Source organism: Rissa tridactyla, chromosome 2 (assembly GCF_028500815.1).
Source record: "Rissa tridactyla isolate bRisTri1 chromosome 2, bRisTri1.patW.cur.20221130, whole genome shotgun sequence".
Classification (NCBI taxonomy): domain Eukaryota; kingdom Metazoa; phylum Chordata; class Aves; order Charadriiformes; family Laridae; genus Rissa; species Rissa tridactyla.
Genome location: NC_071467.1, coordinates 127,520,692 through 127,541,459, shown reverse-complemented (window position 1 = coordinate 127,541,459; position 20,768 = coordinate 127,520,692). Strand labels below are relative to the sequence as shown.

General features: G+C 41.1%; 1 protein-coding gene across 5 annotated transcripts in view; it reads left to right on the top strand.

The window, feature by feature from the left end:
- KAT2B (lysine acetyltransferase 2B) overlaps window positions 1-20,768 on the top strand; it is a 45,375-nt gene that overhangs the window by 10,839 nt on the left and 13,768 nt on the right. For 4 of the 5 annotated variants that reach the window (XM_054190285.1, XM_054190288.1, XM_054190287.1 and 1 more), the window contains exons 3-11: window positions 2,710-2,878; window positions 3,379-3,468; window positions 5,215-5,396; window positions 7,700-7,891; window positions 10,426-10,532; window positions 12,301-12,426; window positions 14,773-14,909; window positions 16,314-16,522; window positions 19,563-19,689. In XM_054190285.1, the coding sequence (XP_054046260.1) occupies window positions 2,710-2,878; window positions 3,379-3,468; window positions 5,215-5,396; window positions 7,700-7,891; window positions 10,426-10,532; window positions 12,301-12,426; window positions 14,773-14,909; window positions 16,314-16,522; window positions 19,563-19,689 (1,339 nt within the window). The remainder of the gene's footprint in view (window positions 1-2,709; window positions 2,879-3,378; window positions 3,469-5,214; window positions 5,397-7,699; window positions 7,892-10,425; window positions 10,533-12,300; window positions 12,427-14,772; window positions 14,910-16,313; window positions 16,523-19,562; window positions 19,690-20,768) is intronic. The other variant, XM_054190284.1, reaches the window with a different exon arrangement.

The following is a 20,768-nucleotide window of genomic DNA, read 5'->3' as shown; positions in this document are numbered from 1 at the left end:
CATTATTTTCTTCCAAAGGTAATTCCAGACATTAGTCTTTCTTGAGACATCTCTTTTTGGGGGTATGGTTCGATCTTCAAGCCAGTGCGGTTTTTGGTGCATAAATTTGATTGGCTTATTTCTGTCTACTTACTTACAACTTATTCTTTTCTTGCATTCCTTTTTGTATTCTTTTCTTGTATTCTGTCTACTTACCTATAACTTGTATTCTTCTATTTGTGGCTCAGCCCCACAGCTTGTCTCTACAGCAGGCTTTTAATGAATATTTATTTTATTTGGGTGATATATTGGGTCACTGCCATAACACTGGGAAGTGGACACTGAATTGTGAGCCGGGAGAATTCCCTCTCCACCAGCCTCAAGACCAGGTGTTACTCAGTCAGAGGCTCTTTTCTCTTTTATATTTAATTGGTTTGTCCTGTGTTACAGGGTGCATTTTCCTGTTGGTAAACCTTTTCGGTCTTGAGTCTAGTGCACTTTTAAAACTCGTTAATTAATGTGCTAGTACATTAAGTACACACTCAGGCTCTTTTTTCCACCCCCGGCACTCTCTTCAGTTCCTGCTATGCACTGTTAGGTAGCGTATCTGCGTATTTCTTGATTTGCCTGTCCCATATACATTACTAGTGTTTTTACGTTCACGCTGATTTTGAGATAGACCGTGGCCACGTTCCTTATGAGTCTGTTTTCTAACTGCTCCTAATTCATACACTCAACTACTTGCTTATTGAAGTTGCACAACAAAATAATTAACTTGCTGTTTTTCAGGTCTTCATATCATTGCCTTGGCCTTGCTCTATCTGCTTGCTTTCTTCTTCTGGATGCTGTAGCAACCTGTACTTGTCATTTATTTTTTTAAACATTACTATTTTGCAAACACAACAGCAGCTGAGGAAGGATGTCCCAGTTGGGCAATGCAGTTGCGTGGGACTGTGTAGCTCTAGTCAAGAGTAACTGAATAGTTGATGTCAGGGTACTAAAGCTTTGATTTTAATAGAACATTTACTAATGGCCACAAGAATCTGGGAATGGGCTGTGAACATCTGAAAAAAGATTGTTGGGCTGATGTACAAACATTGGTGACTCTATAGTAAATGGTAACCAGTAGTAAATATGTGGTGGTAATACATTTATGTTACTTTTAGATTCGCCTTATGTGTAATAATTCTCTAGTTTAATAAAACATTTAAATACAGCCACTAAGTAGTCAAGGTAACTTCAGCATTGTTATGGAAACTGTGCGGAAATGGCTTGTTATGCAGATGTTTTATTCATTTGTTAGCTGAGTGCAAGGTTTCTTTAGTATATTATCGATTTCTCATGCAATGCTCATCTAGGATGGAATTTATTACTTTTACAAGATCAGAACAGACAGCTGGGCATATTAAACCTTCATATCTGGCTCAAGGACAAAAATGAAGTTGTTTTATTCTGCCCTGAATGCTGAATATTTGTCTTTAAAGAAAGCCGATGGTGACCATCCCTCTTTCAGTTCTCATCGTGTGCTCAGAACTTAAGACACCGTATTGTAAGAGTTCATTTCCATGGAAATGATTGCTGACACTTTCTAATGTTCTGAGCCACGGTGTCCCTTTTACTTGAAGCTGCGCAAATTTATTGCACTTAAATGGCAGGTGTCGTGCCAAACTTTCTGAAACAAAATGTCTTTGCTGAATGAACAATAAATATGATTGATTGTTTTCAAGTTGAGTTTTATTTATTATTTACATTAGTATATCTAAGATAATAATTATCTAAGACGTAAAAATTAATACAAGTTATTAAAAGATATAAAAACTAATATGCCCAACCTTTTAAATAATTTTCCTTTTCTTGTAGAGGGTATTTTCTTGTCCTTTCAGAGGAAAGGATATGCATTCCACGTACATTGACCCGGAGTCAGTGAAGATCATTGCTTTCTGTAATGCAAATATCTTCTTTCTGGGAATTGACTTTTTGTTTTAAATTGCCTTCTTTCTTCCTGGGGCCAGTTACTCAAACCAGCTTGAAGTGAATGCCCTGCTTCAGCTGTACAAACCTCAAGCTTTTGAAAATGACAAACGTGGAACTGTATTTGCCTTTGAAGATCATAAAAGGACGTTTGCCACTTGGAAATTATGATACATTGGAAGATGCTTTTTTGTAAACTTCTGAACAAATGAGCATGTACAGTCTTCATAAGCTTTGTTAATACAGTGCGCACAAAGCTTTGTTTGACTTTACATGATATGAAATTATGAGACTTAGCCAGTAATGCCCAGTTAAAAACAAAAAGCCTATTTACAGAGCTTTTTTTTTTTTCTTTTTTTAATCTTCATGGAATAAGACACAACTTGTATCAACTGGAATACCTAATTTATGGGAATTCTGGATTTATTTTCTTTAGTTGAGAAACCTTGTCTCAAAAGCATAGCTCTTGGACAAAAATACATGTAGTTTTTTTATATATTGCAACATATTAGTACAGATAGGACTTGCGTGTTAACAGATACTGTGATTCAACCAGCCATCGTTCCTCTCCTGTGGGAATTAGCACCCCTAGACTACCTTTACAAGTTGCTCCGATGTGACACATATTTCAGTTACCTCTGATAAAATATTCTGATTAGGTAGGTTATTACAGGATCAGTGCCTTTACCGTTAGGGCTTAGTTTGAGATATCCTGGGGAATATCTGTGCTATCGGTTCTCTCAATAGGTTTTTTTACAGGTTCGGATTTTTATTTCGTTTAGCTGCTCATGTTTCTCACCTGGAGAATGTGTCTGAAGAAGAAATGAATAGGCTCCTGGGGATTGTGTTGGATGTGGAGTATCTGTTCACCTGTGTCCACAAAGAAGAAGATGCAGACACCAAGCAAGTTTATTTCTACCTGTTCAAAGTAAGCTGAAGTGAGGTTTTTCACTCTCCCACACACAAGCTGATTTCACTGCCCCTCCTCACGCATGTGTTGACTTCACGTGGTGCGAGGTTTTCTTTTCTCTAGCGTGATGCTCTAGCGTGGGCGAGAGGTTGTGGTACTTGCAGTGTACCGTACCGTATTCCAGAAGACATCCAGATGGTTCAGGAGCTGACCCTGAGTCCCGTCCATAACCACGACATGCAGCCACCTGCAAGCCTTACCCTTTTCCCTTACACAGGGGGAAAAGTCAGTTGACAGAGATGCTGCCTACACATTCTCAGAGAAGCCTCTTGTACACATTTCAAAGAAGATATAAAGAAATTCACAGTAAAGTAGTTATAAATTTAGACGACTAAGCAAGCAGATATCTAGCCCAGGAGTTTTTCAACACTGCTTGCAGTGTGTTGCGCACCTGTGACTTCCATTGACCCTATGTATGCAAATGGGCTAATTCTTACAAATTTGTGTATTTTTAACAGCTTTTGAGGAAGTGCATTTTACAGATGGGAAAACCTGTGGTAGAAGGATCTTTGGAATGTCCCCCATTTGAGAAACCTAGCATTGAACAGGTAAGCAACCAACACGTGTGTTTGACTGGTGTGGTTTTTGTTTTTTTTTTTTATTTGGTGGGGGTTTTGGGGGGTTTTGTTTGTTTTGGATTTTGCTTTTTCCCATTTTTTTTTAGGTCAACGTAGGCACTGGTTTTGAAAACGTGGCGTTATAGGCAGTTTGGAAATGTTTCTATATATTACTTAGGACAGCGTAGGAGATCGTAGGATGCTTCTGCTGCTGCTTCTCCTTTAGCATTGGTAGAATGGTTACATTATTTGATTTCTCTCATCATTCATCTTATGCTTTAATGAAACAGACTTTTTTTTGTGGTTTTAGAAAACGAACTTAAAATGCTACTTTTATTATTGGTAATTCTAATCTTTCTTTGTTTGAGGTGATGAAAAATGCTGCTGAAGTTTTGAAACCCAATATCAAAATGACACTTGTCTTCTGTAAATCAGTGAAAATGTTACGGTCCAATTCAGTGAGATCATAGCCTTCTCTTTCAAAGGGTGCACACCGGAAAACAAAGCTGAAACCAAAGAGTAACTGAGGCTTTTGTGACTCTCAGTGGATAAAGAACATATGACAGAGGCAGATTTTGGTTAAGCAAGCTCCTGAGAACGCACTTCTGGCACACAAGTGGGCCCATTAGCTGCAGTGAGACTATGCAGAGGCTCACATACCTTGGAGAAACAGGAGCTCGATGTTTTCCCACCAGTGTGTGAATGGATACTGTATTGTTAAGCTGGATATTTTAAATATGAAGACTGTTACATGTAGTAATTATTTCCTTACAACTCTCACTTCTTGTAATTTAGGAAAATCAAAACACTTTGTTGCTGAATTTCTGTGAAGTTTTCACCTTAAGTTCTCCTTTAGTTTGAGTCTGAACAAAGAATGAGTGTGTGTAATCCCCATACACTCCTAGCCCTTAAAGTATACTGTTAAAAAGGTTTTATACAGTATGATTTTTTTGTCACATTCTTCATGCAGTTTAATTTGCTTCAGAAAGTAAAATGTAGAGATGAAACAGTAGTTCTTGCAGTTTATTTTGAAATAATTTTCCCTAAAAATAGACGACTATTTTCAACTCTGTTTTTAGCACTTCAGCAACTCAATCACACAAAATTATTTGCTAAGCAGCATTATTAAAATTGACTTATATATGTATTGCAGCACTTTTAGTCATACATTTTAACTATCTTCAGTAGTTTGTTGTTTTTTTTTTTTTAAAGTAGGCAGTATACGAAGCACAATGAAGTGACGTACTTGTGAAATACTGGCACTTCTTGAAGAAATATGATGTGTAGCCATAGTCTACTATTGAAAAGTGGCTGGAGAGGATTTTTGGTGATGCTTGATTACAGAGGAAATATGTCATGCAGCATGGTTATCAGCAAAATTGTGCATATTTGAGCATATAGAAGGAGTCCCCCTGGATCTTTCTCTATTCCCTGACAAAGTTTTTTACTTTGAAAAGCAAGGAAAAATAAAGAATTTTGCTTCTCTCCCTTTAAGTCAGCTGCTGGAGGTGGATAGAATAAGAACATCTGGATGTACCTGCTGCTGTGTACAGGGGAACCGGCTTGTGGCAGCTACACGAGTAGCTGAGCAAGGAGTTCATGGTCTCTGGTATTTGTTTTCTTTCCCGTGTAATGCAAGTTCAGGGTTAATAAACATAAAGTGCGGAATGTCTGAGGACAGACAGTCCTGCAAAAATGATGGCTAACTAACTGAACATCCTTCTCTTCTGTTTTAAGGGTGTGAATAATTTTGTGCAGTACAAATTCAGCCACTTACCCTCAAAGGAAAGGCAAACGATAGTGGAACTGGCTAAAATGTTTCTGAACCGCATTAACTACTGGCACCTGGAGACGCCTTCTCAGCGAAGACTAAGGTCACCCAATGACGATATCGCGGGGTATAAAGTGAATTACACCAGGTAATGCTGCTTGTCGCTTGTTACAAGGCTTGCTTACAAATATGGTGTGTACGTGCTTCAGGAGTACACCAGTGCCTGTGTGCCGTAGGTGCACCTTGTGAATTCTTGTAGTCATGGAGTTTATATGAAAACCTGAGGATTTTCATGAGACCGTGCCAGAGTTTCACAGGCATCCTTGTGTCTTGAGAGGTGTGCTTTATCAGCCAAGAACAGGGTGTAGAGGTCGTGAACATCTGTATCTAACAACACTGCTGCACGTCCTGTGTTTGCAAAGTTGCTCTTAGTCTTCTTAAGGTATAAGCCTCCTGTAAGATCCTTATTTCATGTACTAAAAATTCAGGCAATTTGTTATGCAATTTAAAAAAAAAAAATAAGGAAGATAACATTAAGCATTGTAAAGCGTCACAGTTTGAAACCAAATCATGAAAGATTTGAAAAATTAGAATAACTTTGTAAGTGCTTGAATGCTAAAAGGTGAATAGATATTATTAGGTTCCTTAAAATGATAGTTCTTGTTATGACCTTTTAAAAAGTTGTCAGAATTCGAAGGAATAACTTAGTCACTGGGGGAAGAAGAGCTAGGAGAAAAAGCCGCGTCTCTCTTAATTCTGCTTTTCTCATAGCAGGAGTGCAGTGCCTGTTTCAATTAGCACAGCGACAGCAGTTGAGGTTCCTGCAGGCAACAGTTAACGTGCCACCTGTGAGCGCAGGCAGCAGTTAGCCAGCGTCCCTGTTGGCCCGCCTGCCCCCAGGAACGGCCAGGGACACTTTTCCCTGCTGAGGATGAGCACCGCCTTCTGCCTACTTTCCTGGTGGCCTTACCTCTGACAAACCTCAGCTCCATGAAGGAGAAGAGCAAACCCTGGTGTGAGTTGAGGCTGTGGCTGGTGACACAGCAGACTGCGCTGTGTCTGCGTCCTGCCGGGATGCTCTCAGGTGACCTGTGCCCTTGAATAACAGCCTGGTGTAAGGAACAGGTACTGGGCTTCTAACACCATGTTTGGTGGGTCTTTGACCTCTGTTTATTTGTGATACAGATGTCAGATAGCCCGGGCTGGTTGGAGTCAATTTTTATTAGGAATCAATAGTTAGCATTGGCTCTGCTTGGTGACTTTTGTTGCTAATCATTTCGTCGTTTGTGGTTTCTCAAACCTTCCTGCCCGCAGTCCCTAAGGTTCCCTCTGATCCTTTGCATCTGATCTAACCTGTCATTGCAAGCTTCTGCCCTCGGCAGTATCCGAGGCACTGCTCGGGAGTCAGAGGAAGCCTCTGTGTGCCACGGGTGCACCTCGTGAATTCTTGCAGTCTCCAACTTCGTTTGAAAGCCTGATGATTTGGGTGAAACTATATCAGGGTTTCACATGCATCCTTGTGTTTCGAGAGGTGTGCTTTATCAGCCAAGAACAGGGAGTAGAGGGCTACGAACAACTGTATCTCACAACTCTTTTGCAATTCTTGTGTTTGCGAAGATTAAGAGACAAGAGTTCGGGAGAGCATTTTGAGACAGGCTGTGCTTTGGATGTGGATGAGAAAACCCATGCAGGATCCAGAACAGGCTGTTTGCAGCCAATTCTTAACATTTTCTTTTAATTGTTGGAGCTTTCGTAATGTTCGTGGCCTGATTCTGCTAAAGCTACAGATACCACATCGTGACCTACATAGTCAGCGTACTCCTAATTTACCTCTTCAGTACCGTGGTCCCTTTTTCAAGAGGAGTAACACCACATGCTATGTTTTAATTTCTTGATGCAAAACTCATTACAGAGGGAGCTACTGGTAAACGAGAGCGTATCGAGTCAGAGTGTGGTGGGACGAAGCCAGCTGATGGGGGAGCAGGGTGAGGAGTCCAGTAGGATCGGGGTGGAGAGAGTTAGAAGCGTCGCCCCTTTTGCATCTATGTGGGGAAATGCAGAAGTTGAAAGAGGGGGAAATGTGCCAGGCGAAGGGTCTGGGGAGTCGCAGGCAGGAGATGTGGGAGGCTGAATGAATGAGCTGTGGAGAGAATCCCTGACATCGACACGAATTCTATGTGATCTATGATTACTGTCTGGAACCAAGAGCACTTTGTGGAAACTAGACTGCAGAGAGAAAGAATATATGGAGACTTAAAGGTACTTGGCTGTCATTTCTTTAAAAAACGGGGCAATATAAGCGCTGCTTGACTCTGTCCAGACTTGATATGGAACTGATTTATATGGTCATATAGCTCTCAGCTGCGTTATAAATGATGTAGGTAGTGGTTTTATTGCATTAATTCATGTATTAGGTGGTGAATAATTATCTGGCTTTTTTCCCCTTTACAGGTGGCTTTGTTATTGCAATGTCCCTCAGTTCTGTGACAGTCTACCTCGGTATGAAACCACCCAGGTTTTCGGTAGGACATTGCTTCGCTCCGTTTTCACTGTGATGAGACGGCAGCTACTGGAGCAGGCCAGGCAAGAAAAAGACAAGCTTCCTCAAGAGAAACGAACGCTAATCCTCACCCATTTTCCAAAGTAAGGAGTTGCAATGTGCCTGCATTCAAGGTTAACCAGTAGTATGCAAATTTGACATGCAAATGGAAAAATTACCCACAGCTGAAAATCTTTCCTCCTTTTATTCAGTAGCAAGTAGATACTGCAGGTTTCATTTCTGACATAGTTCGAACGAGTGTATTTTATGTACACAGACACTTGTTATGCTTTGTCCTAGGACTTGGCTTTACAAAAAGGATTATTCGTCTTGCTGGGGGATTGTGCATATTGCCTGTTAGCATGTATTGTTGGTCACTTACTTTCTTTTCTGTAGTCCTTGGAAGCAACATAGGTCCAGATCTCCAAAAACATGCTTGCTTTTGCTTTTGTGATGGCGCAGGAAAAAGGGAGTGTTGTACTGGAGTTTATATACACCTAAGAATTTCAGTTTAATTCAACGTTGTAATAGGGAACAAAGTAGTCACCCCACCCCCAGAAGGAATATGTTCATTTGACAAAGAAGAGAGTAGTTAGAATAAAGCTGCATCAGTGAATCCTAAACTCATGAATTTCATATCGACTGCCTGTTCCAGTACTGGAATATTGATGATGATCGCTCACAATTAAACAACAATAATTACATCTTGGGGTATGTGGGAGAATGACGTGTTGCGAAACATGCTCATCTTTGACAGTCCTTAATTTCAAACATTTTACTGGTGGTTATGGGTGGTGGTGGTGACAGGATCATTCATCGTATGTTTCTTGTTGAGATAGTGTCTCACTTCAAAAATACCCCTATTTTGTGAGTGCAGCTTGGCTCTCTATCCCATGTTTTAAAAGTCAGTCCCTCCTAACAAAAAAGGAACTGAACCTACAGGAGAGCTGGTGTCACTGATGCTACGCAAGCTGCTGTCTGAGGCGAGAGTTGGGTTTAGTGCTCAGGGGAATGAAAAACAACATGAGCTTTCCAAAGCTGGGTAGAGCCAGGAGTTGTTGCTCCTACTAATATTAATGGTGCCTTTTACCACTTTGAAGAATGTAAACTGTCTCTAGGGTAGACTGTTATGGATACAGAAATGTTTGTGTATATCTGGGAATAAGATCATGATCTGGCCCTGAAATAGGTATAAAAAAGGATTTAACACCGCATTGATCCAAGGAGCAGATTTGCGGAGGAAGGAGGTGTGCATATGCCCCTATGTTTCCACTGCATTTTGCAGCCTAGATAAGTAATTTTAAAAGCATTATTATTCACTGCAATTCCTCTTAATATTCGCCTGGGAAAAAAAACAAACAGACAGACATGCACTGTTTGCTGGTGATCGGTGGGGAAATACGAATAGCGTTTTAAATCTCTTATGGGCTGTACTTGTCTGAAGCATCTGTCGCTCTGCTGGCGCTGGGCAGAGGGAACCCTGTGGAGGAGCCGAGGCTTGGAGCACGGAGCCGGTGCCGGGCTTCAAGCAGGGGTCCTGGCTGCCCCGGCTGCCCCTTCCTGGGCAAAGGGAGCACCCACAGGTTGTGTCTGTGTCTACCTAGGAAGTAGTCACCGAGGGGTCTGAACGCAGAGTCTCTGTGCTGCCTGTAAAGGTGGTCATGGCTAAAGTGTCATTTGTGCTTCAAGTAGCTGTTACAAACATTTTTGGCCGTTATCACAGATAGCAGGAAGCACCGTGCATTGCTGCGCTCAGGTATAAATGTCCTATGTATAAAATGCAAGATCCTGAAAAACCTTACCCTGTTCAAGAAAGGCTTACTCAGCAGTCCCGTTGGTTTCAGCTAGACGGTTTCTATACATACCCACGACCCTGGACAGCAAAAATGTGCTGTGTCAACTTCTGGTCTGAAAACCTCTTCTGTGCAGTATAGGATATGCAGCTGTCTGGCTTCTGAAAGGGAATCGATGTATTAGCCCCATGAAGGGAAGCCTGCTGCACAGTCTGATCTGTGGAATTTCTCGCGCATATAATAGTACCAAGAGAGGTTTAAAATCACGCTGTTTCTCTGATTGTACCAAAATAAGATTAAAAACACTCTTATGCAAGCCCAAACATGCCATTAAGTGTTACAGTAGCACGCTTAAAGAAATGAAAATATCTTCCTAAGAGCATTGTTCATAACTAACAGTGTGATTTTATAAATCTGTAAGAGGCAAAAAGCAAGTGCATCTGCAAAACACCAGTTTATCAAAATAGACATTTTTTGTCATCGTTGTATGACATGAGTACCTTGGCATCTGTCAATTCATAGCTTTCTTATTAGTGCAGTTTTGTTCTGTAAAAGTAGTTTGTAACTGTTTCTACGTTTTCAAATGAGATAAATGTTGCTTATAACCAAAGATAAATCTTCATAGTTGAAAGCACTCTACTGAATTAAGGTACTTAATGCCTACTCTAACTTGTGATTGTGTGTGTGTTTGTTTTTTTTTTTTTTTAAAGGAATTGGCCAACAGCATTTTCTTACCATATCATTAAATATTTTTAAATTAATAAAAGTTGCAAATACTTATTCTGAAAAAGAAGCTGGTTTGAATGATTCTATTAAGTTAATATTTCACCTGTTTTTGTGCCTAGGTTTCTGTCGATGCTGGAAGAAGAAGTGTACAGCCAGAATTCTCCCATCTGGGATCAAGATTTCATGGTGTCTAGTTCCCGAACTGGCCAGCTGGGAATCCAGACAGGTAATTTGCATTTAGTTACGGGTAAGGGAGCACCTGAATATAAAGATAAACCTGTACAAGTGATGAATTCTAATTCTCTAATGAGACTTAGATATGCAGCTTTATAAATAGCAGGCTATACCAGAATCAGTCTACCTCGAGTAAGCATGGCCGTCCGACACTCTGGTGCTTCCTTATGTAAAGATCCCGTTTTAACGATGAAATCCAGCTAATGGAAGGTGCCAGTGGAGCAGGCTGGGTGCTGAGGCAAATCGCCCGAGTATTCAAGCAGCAGAAGTGCACTCAGTGTGGGCAAGTGAGGATGGCCAGTGGGTAAATGGCCGCGGTGGGTCGCCTACCGGACAGTGGTCCCCTCGCGTGAGGAGCCACGCCAGTCCTCCGACTCCCTAGCAGTAGGGATGTAGGGACCTTCCACATCACACGTCCCATTGCCTTTGCACACGTGCCTTTTTCTTGGTTACGTACAGCTTTTCCTTGCTTTGTTTCTTATTCATGTGCCTCATTGGCTATGCTGCAGCTTTATTCACTTTTCCTCAGTCAGGGCACTGAGGTATAAGTCATCCCTAAAATTGTAGGGAGATGCCGATGATGGTTTTCTTTCACTTACACCTTCCCCTCTTCCTTTCTGCTCAGAAGTATTTAAAATCCGTTTACGCAGCTCAGGGCTTGACTTAAATTTTCAGTATTTTAGGAAGTGAAGACTGGAGGTATTTAGTTCAATATTTTGTAACAATACAGTATTTTGGAACAATTGTTGATTGTCAGTTGACAAAACCATCATGTCAGCACTTTATCTGATAGTGAATTTCCTATAGAGTAGTAGGGAAATTCTACTGTGTCAGGCTTTTTTTTTTTTTTTTTTTTTTTTTTTTTTTTTTTTGAGAAATTTCTGGTCTGCACCATGAACTAGCGAATTATGCCTTAGGCACAAGTTCATTGTGACTCTAAAATCACGTTGCTCTCAGAGTTCCCTCTATCATGTACATTTCTGCAGCGCTTCATTTTAATGTGTGCCTCTGAAACACTGTGTTCTTGGCATGAATATGGCACAAAAGAGCTGGTGCTGGCGATGACACCAGGATAAAGGCATGCAAGGAGAAAGGCTGCAGGTGTCCAGACTGCGAGCTGTCGCCTCAGCCCCCTACCTGCCTGCCAAAAGTCCTGACGCAAATGAAAAGTGGATGATTTGGGATGAGTGTTTTGGTTTTTTTAAAAGAGAGAGAGAAAGGTTAGCCTGTGGCTTTTTAAAATAATAATTTAATCCTCTTGACTGGTGCAGCAGCTTCTTCTCCCTTTATTGAGTTTGATTTGTCCGGCCAGTCTTTGAACACTGTTAAAGTGGACAGCTGAAGCTGAATGATGAGATTTTGCTTTTCAGTAGAACCCTACAAAAAGCCTTTTCATGAGGTTGAACGCCAGCAGGCTTGGCAGGTGTGTGAAGGAAGTTTTGTTTTCTTAGCTTGTGCTCAGCACTGCAGAATAATAAAGCCTGATATTTGCAATGAAGTAAAGCTAACTCTGTGGCCCAGCAGCAATACAGTCCCTCATTAGGTAGAAATTTAGGAAAATATGTTGAGATAAGGCTCTAATGTCTGCTTGTGAACTGGAGGCATTGCTCACTTGCACAACATTAGGTCTTACTTCTCAGGTGGCGGGTCTGAAGTTGGGTCCCTCGTTGTGACAGTCCTTCAGTCAGCACCATTCCACGTCCTTCAGTCACAGGTTCCATGTCCTGATTTTTGTGTGTTTGTCTTTTATGTCATTGCAGTTATCAGTCCTCCTCCTGTTGCAAGATCTGTTTCATACAGCGCAAGTCCTTCGTCTCTGGAGCAACCCAACAGTGGAAATATGAGTCCTGCTTGCAAAGTTTCTTCTGCCCTTGACCCAAATTTAGGTAACGAAGAGGGAGACTTGCTTTTGGTCCTCTGTCGATGTTATCAGTAGTTGCAGTATACGGTGACCATTGCCTTCCTTCTGCAATAGCGACCTTGAGGTGTTTTTGCTAAAAGATGTGCACGCACACGTGTTTCTTCTCCACTATGGTAATGTTTAACTAGCTGAAACGGCAACTGTATTTGAAGAAAAAATATTGGTTTGTTTAAATTCAATTAAAATAGGGAAAGGTCTGCTGGTGTTAGAGGTTGTTGAAAACCGCTTTACTTGGAGTACATGTATTATGAGCCATGAAAAAAGGTTTCGTTTAAATAAAGAGCAAGTGGAAGGGGCCATTGCATTTATCTTCTTTTAATCTTTCAGGGTACTGAAAGGCACAAACACACCAACCACGTTAAATTTAAAACCTGAATGAGGTCAGGTAAAAAAAAAAAAAAAGTTTTTTGGGAAAAAGAAGTTTTTGAATGCATAAGTTATCCTAATAAATCCTTTTCCAAACACCTCAGGATTAATGAGCCTGTCAAGAGAGTTTGTAGGTCAGAGAGATGATCACAAGCTCATGTAAAGTAAATCCTCCAGGAAGCAGAAAAAGCTAAATGAATTCTTACCCTCGTGTTCGCTACAGATGAACTTAAAGTGGCTCCAATAAACTGTAGTTTTCTTTGAGGGACAAGTTGGGAAATGGTCTTAAAAATGGGAATGAGTAGAAGATTTTATTTTTTTTTTTTATACAGATCAGCAAAATGACTAGGAAGTAGTCACTAGATGATCTGTATTGTTTTGAAAGTGTGAAAGGAAATATGGACTTGATGAACTTATTATTTAGTTGTGCAGCTGAGCTGTCATTGGAATTGCTCTCAGGGCTGCGGAATTGAAATAGATGCAAAACTAGTTTTTAAAGGGGTTTTAAGAGAATTCAGGAAACTGTCAATTTTAAGTATTTCAGACAATTAGAAGAAACAGTAATAAAGTGATTAAGAATGGAATGAATAAATGTGTGAGTAATGTGATGTGTGGGAATTCAGTGTGCCTTTTCTAGAACTCTCAAATTTTAAGTATCTGCGAAAGAAGCGGTGAGCATTTGGAAAGGGTTTTGTGTACCTCGATTTCCAGAAAGGTTTTGACAAATTGCTTCAAAAAAAATCTGTTTTAAAAGAGGAAGTTAATCCCTTGGGAAACATGAAGGAAGGTTCGTTCATGTATGAATAACTGTTTAACACATACGAAATAAAGAGTAGGAATAAACTATTTCCACAATGAAGGGAGGTGTACAATAAAATTCTGTTGTTAAAAGACCAATTGTACCGCTTGAAAGTCTGACAAGGGGAATGAACAGTTTGATCCTCATATATTTAAAGCGCGATAGCTGTGGAAAAACCATCTGTACAATATATGTAAAACAGTGGGCACAGTGGGCCCTAAACTACCTGTTTGTTTCAAAAAGATGATCTTAAAGCTATTGTGGATTTTCCTTGGGGGGGTGGGGGGGACGATGGACCCAAGCAAAACCAAACCAACTTATCTCACTGCTAAGTGCTGATGACAAAGGCAAAATTCTGCATCCTGCCTCTGACAATGACCCATAGCAGATCTTTAGGGAAAGAATACGGGAACATGGTAACCATGGAGTGATATTCTTGTTTGTATGCTTTCCTAGTGTTTGGCAGTTTGCTGCTTGGATAAATCCTGAGCTAGCAGCTGGCTCTATCAGTGTTATTGTACCCACTAGTCCTTGGTGGGCTTTCCTTTCATGAATTTGTTTAACTAGTTGCTTTTGCTGTATTACATGTCGGTCTGCAGTTAGAAGGGCAGTTAATAATTAACATGGTATATTTTGATTTGGAAACATCATATGGATTTTCTAAGTCAAATGCGTGTGACGTGTCAGACTGTACGTACTGGTTCATTTACAAAAAAGGGTGAAAGAAATCTATAATGGATACTTAATTCTAGTGAATCCCAAAATGGGATTTCATGCTATCCAAAAGTACGTACTATAATTTGTGTATTGAGCACTGACCTTCCAAGACAGCAGCCCAGATGTTCACTGCAGAGGATGCTGAAGCAGAAAGAAAAGCAAATAGTTTCACTGTGAATTTGCAGAGGTATAGGAGAAGGAGAGGTATATTCGTCCTGCTTCATGCTAATATTCCAGCACAAAGACAAAATTGCAGCAATGATAAGTATTGTTCAGATTGCATTCCTTTCTCTCTTTCCCTAGGGATTAAAAAAAAATAAATCCCCAAACTTGGCATACAAATTAAAGAATGTAGCAGCAGTGCTAGACTTCACAGTGCTAGTCTGTGACAGTTTGGTTGTTCTAATTTGTCCTCGTTTTGTTTTATAGGGGAAAAGAGAAAAAATAATGAACCCTATTCTCTGGAGGATTCAAAAAGACCAAGGGTTATAGGAGATATTCCTATTGAGTTAATCAATGAAGTAATGTCAACAATTACAGATCCTGCAGCAATGCTTGGGCCAGAGGTGAGAAATATAGGGGCCTGGTCTGTTTTCAATAGATGTTCCACATGGATAGAGTAGGATAAGCTGAGTCCACAAAACTTACCATGCTGTCAGTAAGAAAAGTAGAGACTTTCAAAGAGTATGATTAGGTAAGTAAAAAAACCACAGATGAGATGCATCATTAACATGAAGAGTAGTTCTGCAGTTTTTTAATGTGTTTTGTACTGTTTGCAAAGAGACTTGGAAACTACTGGTAATAAAAAAAGTAGATCCCAGGTTATTTTGCAAGGTACTTTTGTTACAGAACAGTTCCAGAGTATGCTTTTTATTGTTAATTATAGATGTAGCTCATAAGACAAGGTAAATGGGGTTCAAATATTGCAGCAGAATGAAGGATCCAAAGTTAAAACCTCTGTTTAGTGCAGAAGGGCTGATCTAAACAGTTATTTGCTCTGTTTTCCACAGTTGCTCTTTTTTCCTGCTGGAAGAGGAAAACAAACAGAATTGCAGAATGGTGCCATGTACAGAATTGCACTTTTTTTTTTTTTTGGGCTGGCTTTTCCTCCTTCTGTTCCCTTCGCCAGGCTATGTTTTGCCAGCAGCTCTTGTTTGCCAAGGTTTAGCTTGCTGAAGATTTGGAATCACGTACATTTCTTACTCAAACTATATACTGTGACTGATGGCTCTGCGTATTACAAATGCTGTGCCAGCCTGGCTGTTGGGGCTGGCAGCGACTAGAAACCCAGCAGCCAAACTTTGCTCTAAAAAGTAAACAGTATGTGCATGCAGAGTTGTTTTGGCATTGTAAAATCATCTTGGAAAAAAAAAAAAAGTTAAATAAATTGTCTGTATTAATTTCATCTCCATTGAAATGTATGTATGCAATTGCTAGATACATAACAGCAAAATCAGTAGGAATTAAAATGTTCTTTTTAGGCTCTTACAATGGTGGCATAGATAGTGGAAAGCAATACTAAAATGAAAAAAATATGACTTTGCCTGCACCACCATTAAAATATGTGATTTGTAGTACATATAGTACTACTAGCGTACGTAGTAGGTTACTTTTGTCCAAGCTGGCTCAACTAAAGAAAATATGAAGACTTAGTGGCATAGGCTTCTACTGGATGAGTGCTGTCCCGTGAGAGATTTTGGAACTTGTTGAGTCATAACCATTGCTGTTGTTACCTAATCTTTACCAAAAAAAAGTTTGAATAAGCCTTTGTACGCTGTAGTGTAGAATTATATCCAGCTTATTTGACAGCGTCACTTCTGCTAAAAAAAGATCAACGTTGTCAGCGCTGTTTTTGTAAAAAGATGGCTTGGAAAAAAGAGGGGGTTTCGTTTGTTTGTTCCTTAAGGCTGTTATGTCTGAGGATGTGAAATCTCCAAAATGTGATTTTGTTCCTCTCTTGTGCGGTACAGACCAACTTCCTCTCGGCGCACTCGGCCCGGGACGAGGCGGCAAGGCTGGAGGAGCGCAGGGGGGTGATCGAATTCCATGTGGTCGGCAACTCCCTGAACCAGAAGCCCAACAAGAAGATCATGATGTGGCTGGTTGGTTTGCAGAACGTGTTCTCCCATCAGCTGCCTCGGATGCCAAAGGAGTACATCACACGCTTGGTCTTTGATCCGTGAGTGCCGCTGGAGAGGGTTTTGGTGGGTGAGACCGAGAGACCCTGGTGCTGGTTGCAGGCAGTGGTGTAGGAAGGGGCCAGCTGTGGTGGCGTGGAGGGCAGCTCTGCCCGTGCTACCCTTTTCCCATCTTTTAAAGCCCCCATAGCTTCTGGCCGGTCTAATTGGATTGTACCCAAATTCCGTCTTGGTGGCGGTATTAATGACAAGTGGCTTTAGTTGTGGGAAGCGGGCCTGCAGGGAAGGCACCAAACTGTCTTGTACTTTCGGATGTTAGAACTGAAAGTCGAAAGTTATTATGGTGCTTATTAGTGGTTTCCAGGCCCACACTAACTTGCAGGCTGCTCCATGTGCGGAGACTGTGAACGAAATAGCAGCAGAGGCTGAAGTTTTTCAATCAGAAGAACTTGTGGGATTTATAAAGAGCAGCAGCATTTCAGTCAGTGTGGAACAAATCACTCCTCACCCAAACACATTGTTTTTCTGTTTATCAGTGCGAGTTTCCTGTCTTGCTTTGGGTGCACCTCTACGCTGCAGGCACTTGAAAAGAGACACATTGGCTATAGCAGCATCCACAGGTTGCATGTGGTCCTCCACTACCCTAGTGTCCTGACTGAATTGTGCCTTAGCTGCTAAAGCACGAAGGGAGGTTCTCCTCAGAAGTGTCCACTTTTCTACCATTATGTTTTCCTGCAGAACCTGCTTCTTCTTGACCAAGATGTCCCTCCCAAATTTCTGCCTCTGAATGATCCATGCCCAAGAATAGCCTAGGGGCCCACCATACTGACTGCAGCACATCACAGTGGAGCATGCCTGTGGGCTCATTGCATGTCAATGGAGACCTTGAGGAGCTCTGACTGAGCTGACCGCAGCCAACTGCCCGGCTTGGTTTGTGGAAGAACCTTCCTCCACCACCAGTGATAGAATAGTTTGGGTTGGAAGGGACCTTTAAAAGGCCGTCTAGTCCAGTCCCCCTGCAATGAGCAGGGACACCTTCAACTAGATCAAGTTGCTCAGAGCCCCATCCAACCTGACTTTGAATGTTTCCAGAGATGGGGCATCTACCACCTCTCTGGGCAACCTGTTCCAGTGTCTCACCACTCTCATTGAAAAAAATTTCTTCCTTACGTCTAGTCTAAATCTGCCCTCTTTTAGTTTAAAACCATTACCCCTTGTCCTATCGCAACAGGCCCTGCTAAAACGTTTATCCCCATCTTTCTTATAAGCTCTCTTTAAGTCCTGAAAGGCTGCAAGCTCTCCCTGGAGCCCTCTCTTCTCCAGGCTGAACAACCCCAGTTCTCTCAGCCTTTCCTCATAGGAGAGGTGCTCCATCCCTCTGATCGTTTCTGTGGCTCTCTTATGGACTCAGATACCAGCTTCTGTCTTTGTGCTCGGTATTGCAGCTGCAGCCGTTGCGAAAACATTTCTGGAACTGTTTTCTCTGCTTTTAGGCTCACTGGCTTTCCCTCGGCAATACACTCTCGGTGCCAGCAAACACCGCTGCTGCTGGGTCTGTGTGAAGCACAAAGAGCCCAGTGCTGGGAACTGTTGGGCAGGACTTCAGTATCCTGCCCAGAAGTCTGATCTTGGGGCCTTCTGTGTTCTCCAGAGGGGAAACAGCACTGTTCTCACGAGGGACAGCACCAGTCTTTTACATCTCTACGTGGCGCAAAAAACACTTCATTGGGAGAGAGAGGCAGCACCAGGATTCTGTCTGAGTTTAGGAGCCTTAGCAGCGCTGTGATTGCAAACAAGGCCACTGGTTGAAGAATACAGGTTCCCTCATAACCAAACGTCAAAGCAAGATTGTGAAGTAGTGGTGTTGAGTCATGGCCTTCTCCCATATTTCTTTAGGTCCTCCCTTATTGGGAAAGACTCTTCTAGTAGGCTGAGAGGAACTGCTGGTGATTTAAGTGCCTTTTAGTATAGATATCCATCTAGAGAGCAGGCTGTGCTTGAGAAAGAGGTATGGGTATTGCTACAGGAGGAAAGTTCCCTCCTTTATGTGCCTGTGGCAAACGGTTGACCCAAAGGAAGCGAAGTGTGTCGCCTGGACAGCTCAGAGAACCTCAGCATCTGCTGTGAATCACTGAATTACTGAATCTTGTTGCTTAAACAACTCAAACACGAGTAAACAAAATGAAAAGCTCAAGCTTCTACATTGCTGTTGTCATTCTGCAAATAAAAGCACCAAAATAAGTACGAGAAAAATAAGACTATATAAAGTGTATAAAATCTCCTTCCATGATGGCACATAAAATATAACTACTCTTCAGACTACCCTTTTTTGGAAGGAGCTCACTTTTGGCACCAACCTCCCCCTCCCCCAAGATGTGTTCTGTAAATTTGAGGTGGTGTTTATACAATTTATATGATACCATGTGTTGAGTAATCTAGGGAGCAGGTGCAGTGCAAATCTTTGCAGACCTTGGGGATTACACTAAAATTCTTAATCCTTGACACAAGAGTTCAGATTGCTTCTCATTATATCTTTCCTGGCAGTCAATGTAAGTGCAACAGAAATGGGTATTTATTCTGGTCTTGATTCCATTAGGAGTGGATAATTAGAAATACAGAATATCATTTCTTGCTTCATCAGCTGCATTTGAAACTGATAGCTCAGCTATAGAGGGTGCATGCAGGGAAACAGGAATCCCTTAGAAAGGACTTGCTGTCCTGTAACTCCATTAATTTCTAATTTAGTCAGGGTAAAATCACCCTGAGAACTGTGCAATGGCATAATTGTCAGCAGTAGAGTCAATGAAAGCAATACGACTCTTATTTATTGGGCATTACCCTAGTGTCTAGGAGTACTTGGCAAGGCCAGGACCTTGCTGAGTGAATGATGAATTTATGGTAAATTCAAAGCATAATGTTAAAATAGCAACTCTTCTATAGATACAAGCAGCTAACTTAACAGAGGCATATACAATTGCATTAGCATCATGGAAAGAAGTGAATCAAGTTTCTGAAAAAAGGAAAGTAATGGCACTTTATGTACTATGTACATGAATTAAAGTGACATTTTTGTCTACTCAGGAAACACAAGACCCTTGCATTAATAAAAGATGGTCGTGTTATCGGTGGTATCTGTTTCCGGATGTTCCCCTCCCAAGGATTTACGGAGATTGTTTTCTGTGCTGTGACTTCTAATGAGCAAGTCAAGGTAAAAATAATTCTCTACTAGAGTTTATTAAATGTATTTGAGTCCCATTCACTACTGGGTATGTTCCTAATTTTATTAGTCACGTTGAATATATTGCTGAGTTGCCAAACAGAAATAGAATTTGAAAAATACAGTGATTCTGAATATAATACACAAAACCTAAAGAAACGTGCAGATTTGGAATCATCGGCATAATAGTAAGATTACTTGTAACTAATGAAATAAAAAAAAAAAAATTCTCGACATAACAATAGTGGCCAGTAGTTCCCCCTTCTTGGACTATTGACTCCTCTGTCGTCAGCAGTTGCCTCTCTGTGTAGTGTACTGCCTCATGGGTGACTGAAATCAGTATTGCTTGTGCGTGACAGTAATTTGCGTTCAATCACTTTGTGGCGTTACGTGACTTCAATCAGAGTGAGATACATCAAAAAAATGAGGTATAGTTTTGCGTCTCAAGATAAGCACGTGGTCTATTCTATACATCCTTTTTTGAGTTAATCTCACAAGATGTTCTCCGAGTGTTGAGAATTAGCGGCTGTATTGAAAGAATATAGAGCCCTATGAATACAGGAGGTTCCTCCTGCTTTCCTGGGGATTACAGGTGGATCGAACTATGACCGTTTGATTCAGGATTTTGCCTTTAGATGGTGCTGTAGCTTCGTTTTTCAGTTGAAACTGCTAGAGCTGAGATGAGGGTTAATTCGGAGTTTGTAGCAGTTGACTGTGCAGAAATTGTGTGCCCTGTTTTGAAGGGAAGAGCTCTGGCTGTGGAAGGGTAAGACGGTGGGACTGACAGCCTGCGACGGCTGTTAGGACTTGGGTTACATTTGATTTTAGTCAACTCTGGTGTTCGAGGGGAGCGTTCCCCTGCACTTTGCGGTGGCCTGTCATAAAAGTATCCAAAGTGTTTTAGCAAATGCGAACGATAACGGAATTTGCTTAAGTCACGTCTATTCTAAGCTTGACTAATTCATAAAAGGTGTTTTCATTTTACTAAACCAACCGACTGCCCTATATGAATTAGGCTGCCAAAAGTGTATGTTGTGATTCGCTAGGAGTAACCTTTCAGAATATAACAG